Source organism: Sesamum indicum, linkage group LG5, assembly GCF_026168435.1.
Source record: "Sesamum indicum cultivar Baizhima isolate 11 linkage group LG5, ASM2616843v1, whole genome shotgun sequence".
NCBI classification, from domain to species: Eukaryota; Viridiplantae; Streptophyta; class Magnoliopsida; order Lamiales; family Pedaliaceae; genus Sesamum; species Sesamum indicum.
The window spans coordinates 16,868,851-16,875,949 of record NC_142661.1 but is presented as its reverse complement, the minus strand read 5'-3'; the positions used below and the strand labels follow the sequence as shown (position 1 = coordinate 16,875,949).

General features: G+C 38.0%; 1 protein-coding gene across 11 annotated transcripts; it reads right to left on the bottom strand.

Annotated features, from left to right (window-relative positions):
- Positions 1-614: 614 nt before the first annotated feature.
- Positions 615-7,099, bottom strand: LOC105161936 (pentatricopeptide repeat-containing protein At1g71210, mitochondrial). Of its 11 annotated transcripts, XM_011079811.3 has the most exons (6): positions 4,157-7,099; positions 3,686-3,803; positions 2,555-2,636; positions 2,223-2,407; positions 961-1,171; positions 615-861 (listed from the first exon to the last, which is right to left on the bottom strand). In XM_011079811.3, the coding sequence occupies exon 1, from the start codon at positions 6,889-6,891 to the stop codon at positions 4,234-4,236; it is 2,658 nt and encodes an 885-aa protein (XP_011078113.1). In that variant the 5' UTR covers positions 6,892-7,099; the 3' UTR covers positions 615-861; positions 961-1,171; positions 2,223-2,407; positions 2,555-2,636; positions 3,686-3,803; positions 4,157-4,233. The 11 variants fall into 11 exon arrangements, with proteins under 11 accessions (XP_011078113.1, XP_088736804.1, XP_020549525.1 ...); XM_088880678.1 differs by having other exon boundaries at positions 615-1,171; positions 2,223-2,410; XM_020693866.2 differs by having other exon boundaries at positions 615-1,171; positions 2,118-2,407.

The window sequence follows — 7,099 nt, the reverse complement described above, 5'->3', positions numbered from 1 at the left end:
TATATAATCAACATTACCAAAAAAGAACATATTACTCTTTTGAAAATATATTTGTGTTAACATTTTTTTTCTTTAACACAAATATTGCATTAAGATCATCGTTATCAAAAGTTATGTGTGAATGTCCGTGGATGCAAGTATGCGAACAAGTCAAATTTGTATTATTATAATACTTAATATATTTAATTCTTCTTTTAATACAGGCAAAAGAAAAATGTGTATAATTTTATTAACAATGTTTATATCTGTATTTTTGCAAAATATATTTAGATTTATGTATCTCCAATTGCGTATTTATCGGGATGATATATTTATATTTGATTTTCTTTTTTTCCATTTTACGTGATGCAATGTATTAAAATCAATCAAAATACATAATTTAAAACAAATTGACTAATATATATTAATATTTTGGTCATAACTATTTTTATTTGGTCAAGTATCGCATGTGCATTTACTAATAGTAAATTCAATACATATATATATATATATATATATATACACACACACATAAATATGTTCATAGTTTCAACCATCTATGACATTATGTTCAGTAAAGTGAATGCATCATTTATATTCTTCTGAAATTTGTTTGAATTATCATACAAGTAAACTAAATAAATAACTGTCAGCTACTTTTTCAGCAAGCCAATGAATATAACGCATAGTAACAATTAATAGACACAATTCTATAGTCAGGAATAATTTACTGATTATATTGGTCTTTCGAACTGTTAATAATAGGCTCCGTGCAAGACTTCAAACTTCACAATTTCTTACAAAGTATGTAGTTGACATCTGCTTCTGGTGAGAATCTTCGTTATGAGCACCACCCTACTGCTTGGCTTCTTTGTTGCCAACCTGCAGCAGATATTAAACCCAGGATATGATACTTTAACAATTAGCCCTCGCAGTTAACAAAAGCATAAGAAAAACTGTAATTTGTGTTGAAGCAGAGACGGCGAAGGATCTAGTTTTGATCTCCTTCAACAGCAATGCAGAACATTTGTTCACTCTTCATCTCAAACTCTGAAGCTTATGCATTGCGTGAACTGGTTGTTCCATTTTGAGAATCATCTGTTATTATTTGGAAGTGATTGGCCAGCTCGGGAATAGGAGCAACAGAATCTTTCAGAGAAGATAAAGTAACAACCAACAACCACAACACCAACTGCCAACAAAAAATACAGAGTCTTACTCAGAGCCAGCAAGTGAGAGGCTTCATCTAATGGAGAAGACAAAAGGGGGATGATGCATGTATAACTGTCAAGTATTACCCTTGCTGAACTTTTTTGTGCGCATTATCGCCCTTGCAATTCCTTTCTGGGAACATATAGTTTAACAGTTTCCTTAAATAATTCAGCATTGATCTTGTTACGTTAGGTAACAAGCCTTGTAGCAAACTTTCTTTGACAATAAAATTATTCTTTCCATCTTTTGTAGATTTTCAAGGGGAACTTTTAGATAATAAGAACCTAGCGCTGCATATTTCATACTGGGTTCACAATGAGACATCTCATATGACTGAGACTTATCACTGTATCTTTTACTGCTAATGCACAGAAAATACATTTCAATTTCACCTTGCTTGAAGCCAATTAGAAGCTGAAACCACAATGCATGGTAAATTGTCCCTAGGGAACTGAGATACAATTCTCGAAATTCTCCAAAATCTTTTACCAATCCTATATAAAGCTCTTACTATAGCCACATTTGAACCATGTTGTAGTTGTTACCTTAATTTTTCGCTTTCTACTTCATCTTCTTGACCAGAAATTAAAGGCACAACATTAAGTCTTCAATTTTAGTGACGCTCGACAGAAACCAAAGCATTACTTTGTGGCTTGAGACACTACTAGATCTTCTCTTCAAGCAACGGAAGCTGAAAAGGAATCGTATTAAGACCTTATTCATTATTATGTTATCAAGTTTTCTCCAGCCTAAAACTAGAAGGTAGGCACATTCTCCAACATTCAAGGAAAGCATCCTAATATGACGTCCTCAATGAGTTTAATTGTCAAATCATTATCTTTATACTTACTAGAAAATATAATTCCATAAATGGAGCCACAGAGCTTGGCTCTTGAGTTTCTAGACCAATTCTATGCATCGCTTACCCTTTTCCTTCTTCGGGCATAACAAAATCCACATGACCCAGCACAGACATCACAGAAAAAATTCCAGAGCAGCTTCCTCTAATTAGGTTTCAGAAAAGGGGTTACCTCACAGATCGATCATGTGAAGTTGTCTGCACGTTTTCCCCTGGAAAAGCCACGTCCACAAGCCGCAGCACTGGTTAAATGCTGGCAGGAGTAAGATGGATGTTAGGTGATTCATTTTCATAGGTACCTCTTCATGACTTCTAGTCTTTCTAGCTCACTTATCCAGCAGACACTTCATTGAATCCCTACTTAGGAAAAGTTAGAACTAAGATTATTGACACACTTTAGAATTTCAAGAACTCTTGAGAAACACCTAAATATTCAGGCATTCCAAAAGTTTCATGAGTATGAAGTGATTAGCTCTAGGTGGCGTGTTGCAAGAGTAAACACACCTTTTGGCCCTCACTTGGGGCAGGATTCGATGCAGTAATGCCCTATAGAAAAGATAAACCACATTTGATTTCCTCCATGAACCTGCAGAATTAGAAACGTCTCCTCAAATTCATTGTCAAATTTACTGGGGCAGAATAAGAAACCTCATCCAAACATGTAACATGTTTCAACAATATAAAGGTACAAAATATGCATTTGTGGGAGTGCCTGTCCCTAATTAAAGAATTCCTACATGACTTGCTTCCGTGGAAGATAAGATGTACCCAGATGCATCTATGCAGATAGAAATGTTTCACAATCACACCTGATTCTATCTCCACATAATTCCAGGAGGCAGAACTGCATTACTGCAGCATCTACACCCCGCCTACAATTAACAGTAGCCTCCACACTGTTGAATTTATCAAGATTGATACAACCTTCTCATTACTAAAAATTTTGAATAGAAAATCACAGGATCCCTTGTACCTAGGCATTCTGTTACGGAGTACAATATAACTACAAGAAGCAGCAACGAGCTAATGAAATTGAACATAATAACAAAGAAAATTTGCCATTTCCAAAAGCAAATCTCATGAAGAAAACTTCTGCTTAACCATTATGCTCCAGGTCACAAATGGAACTATCAGCATTAGCCATTAGTTAATATTAAGGAGATAGCAAGTAATGCGTGCTATTTTCTTAGGATACATCTAGAATTGAAGAACATTAAAACGAAGTTCCCAGTAAAACAGACATCCACAATGGACAGCTGAGAAGATAAATCTGATACTTTTGTAAATGTGCTAAAGCTTTACAGAGAAAATTTTGATAATCTTATCACAAAATTACATATAAAACCTTCCAATTCTCCTCAAGGTAATTCCACAAACCACGAGAAGACAGACTTATGCTCCTTGCTGGGTAAACAGTTAAAAAGAGAAATAGCCAAAGAGACACTTGAGCTAGCTGAAATTAATAATCCTACATGTATTACTGTTTGAAAGAACTAAACTGATATTCCCGGGAAACTATGCAGTGGCAAAATGGTTAAAAGAAGATTAATAAAAGCACAGTGGATTATTGAGGCATATCACCTAGGTCGAAGAAATAAGATCCAAAGTGAAAAAATTGCCAATTTTCAGGCATACCTTGGAAACATTGTCAGAACAAATTTCACATGCTCCCAAACAGAGAATTTGCTGGAACCTCGAAGTCTCTCGTGAAACATATTGAAAGTTGTGCTTATATATATCACAATTCCAGCTCCTAAAGATAGCATATGGATTTCAAATCCAAAGACAGAACATAAGAATACCATGCAGCAAAATCATAAGTATATTATTTTCTCATTTATGATAACAAAATTTAAAGATAAGTGCAACGAGCTAGCTTTAATGTGAAGAGAAACTTGGCCAAACAAATTGGCAATGTTGTCTTAGTGAGCACCATTAAGGATATGAAGAAGCAAACACAGATCTAACTAGCCCCTAGGGGAGTAAAAGTTTTTATTCTATGTATTTCTTTCAATTGAATACAATACTAGTAAATACACTCGAGAAGCGAATATGATACAAAGGACAAAAATTGGTACTATGAGTAAAAAAATGTGAACAACTCACCAAGCTTTCTTGGAAGCTTTACATCTACCCATTATTTTGAAACCCTCCCGTTAAACACAGTGACTTTCCATTTCATGTTAGATAATTTTTTTGGTAACTTCAGTTAGGTGAAACCCTTTATGGAGCATCTCTTCCATCCATGTTCTAGCCTCTGCAGTCCGGCCATCTTTGGCTAAACCATGGACAATTATATCATATGTCCATCTGTTTGGCTCAAATCCTTTTTCCCGCAATCTGGACACAAATTTACAAGCATGGTCCACCCGACTCCTGCATAATCTTCTCAATAGCATATTGTTAGTGTAAATATCTAGTTGGAAGCACTGCTGAATCAGTTTTTCAAGCTCCTCGTCATCATGGTTCCCTTCAATAGAACCCGAGAAAACACCAATAACGTGACCCAACATCCAACAGGCAGGTGTTAGGTTTTGCTCATGACTTAAATAAGCCCAAGCATGGTATACTTTCCTAGTTTTTAATGCATGCAACAGAAATACATTGCCGATGAAGGAAGAAACAGGACGACCCATTTGAGTCATATCATTAACAAGATCTATAGCTTTGTAATATTGCCCCAACTCACAATACAACTTTATAAGTTCCTCGTAACATTCAATACTTGGTCTTAATTTGTTTTCCTTCATATTATCCAATATCTGTGATGCATACTCATGTTTCCTCGCTTTGCAAAGACCAACAATCATTGTGTGCCATAATTTCCTCTTACACCTTCTCATGGAAATATCACGGAACAAATGCAAAGCAAGAGAAATTTTTTTGCTTTTCAGATAACTTCGCAACAGCAGGATGTCAGACCTCAAGTCTGGTTCAATACCACTTCTTCTCATCATTTCATATACTTGCGTAGCCAGTTCAGGCTTCAGAGCATGACCAGCTCCATCAATGAAGAAGTTGTAAATTACAGAGGTAGACGACCGGTGGCGAGCAAGCTGCATCTCAAGCAATCTGAAAAATTGAGTCTCAGGATTATCTGTTTTACATAAACAGCATATAACGTCTCTAACCAAATTCCTACTTGGTCTATAACCTTTGTCTTGCATTTCAATGAGCAATCGAGCTGCAATATCCCCTCTACTTGATTTACTAAATCCACTTATCATGTTCGAGTAAGTACCCTTACGAGCTGCTTTATTGAACCTGTTGAGCAGCCCATGTACCAAGTATCCTTCTTCAACTCTACCGGCCCGGCATAAAGCCGATATGAACTTGTCATATGTCAAGGTATTGGGCATGATATTCTGGTCTAACGTAAAAAGCACCAACTCCTTCATCTTGTCGAGCTTTCCTTCTCTGCAAAGAGCATCAGCAATAATAGAGAAGGTCTTTTCACCAGGAAAATAACCCTCTTCTATTGATATCCTCAACAGACGATAAGCTTCATCAGTACTGACATCCCCCAAGAGAGTGTTTATAAGATAATTATAAAGCATGCAATTAACAGAGAGGCCAAACTCCGCTCTTGAATCGTATAAGTCCATTGCAATATCCATCCTTCCAGCCTTGCACAAAAAGCACAAGATAGCATTCATAGTAACATCGTTTGGTAGTACCTCCCTTTCTTTCATGTCCACCAATAAATCATAGACCTCCTCGATCCTACTCTCCCTTAAAAGCCTGCATATTAACATGTTATAACGGAAGACATCAGGAACATACCCCTCAATCGCCTGCTTATCCTTCAAAAATTCTAAAGCACCATCCAACTTCCCAACCTTGACAAGGTCCCTAATCCACACACCATAAGCGTGCTCCATTGAAGACAAACCCATTCTTCGAAACTCCTCAACTAACAAGGCAGCTCTCTCAAATTGATTATCCTTACACAAGGCATCCACTAACGTACCAACAGCAATTCCACTCAATCGTGCTGTGTCATCCTGCACAAGACCCCGCAAATATTCTGCACCTCTCTCTAGCTGATTCTGCTTACAGAAACTCTTCATCATAATGGAATGTGTGACCTCGTCCTGAAAGCCCCTGGCTCTAATTTCCTTTGCCACTGTCTCTACCACATCAAAATAACCCTGCTCCACAAGCGAATTCATAAGGACGTGGTATGAAAAGGCGTCCAAGTCCACACCCATGAAACGCATTCTACCGAACAGTTGGAGTGCAGTCTCGGATTTTCCAGCTACAGCATACCCAATGACTAAGATATTGTAATATCTGACCTTATGGACATACCTCTGTTTCATATAATTTTGTAAAAAATCCAACATTAAGCTCATCAGCTTCGCTTTTGATAGGATCCGAAAAATTGCATTGAATGTAGCTCTAGTATGGTGAAAACCCGGCTGCCTGCCTGCCCAATCGAAGAACCTCAAGCAAGATAGCACGTCTTTTTTCTCATAACTCAGTACATCCAGAACTAGGGTTTCGGAGAGGGGGAGATTGAGCCGGGAAATGGCTGAATCGGCAGAGGACTCGTCCTGAGTGCGGAGGATTTCGAAGATACTATCCAAGAGGGGTTTCTTCCGAGACATAAACCACTCTCGGAAGTAGTGGACAACATCGTCTTTGTGTATCTCCGATTGGGATTCATTTGAAGTTATAGGACTAGAGGAGAAGGAAGGGAAGAAGGGATAGGAGGGGAGAAAAGGGATAGACTGGACCGTGGAGGATGAGAAGAAGAGAACCGCGCCGGTGGTACTGGCGGCGATGGAAGGAGGGGAGAGGAAGGCCCGGGTTTGCCTCGCATATCTGACTGTTAGCATTATTCTCGTTTGAAATTTGTTTCAGATAATACTTCCAGAGCTTATTGCGATGGTGGACGCGTGGCCATTGTAATCTCACGGTGAATTCCAATGATCGACGGCCGGCGGAGTAGCGAAGGGTAGGGCTCCACGCCGGCGGAGGAAGAAGAATAGGGGAATGCTAGCAAAGATGAAGTGGGTGCACTGCTATTTGCTAAACCTCTATACA

What these genes read in the sequence shown, in the direction of transcription:
- LOC105161936 (XM_088880678.1), bottom strand. Translation starts at nt 6,891, where the DNA reads ATGCTAACAGTCAGATATGCGAGGCAAACCCGGGCCTTCCTCTCCCCT.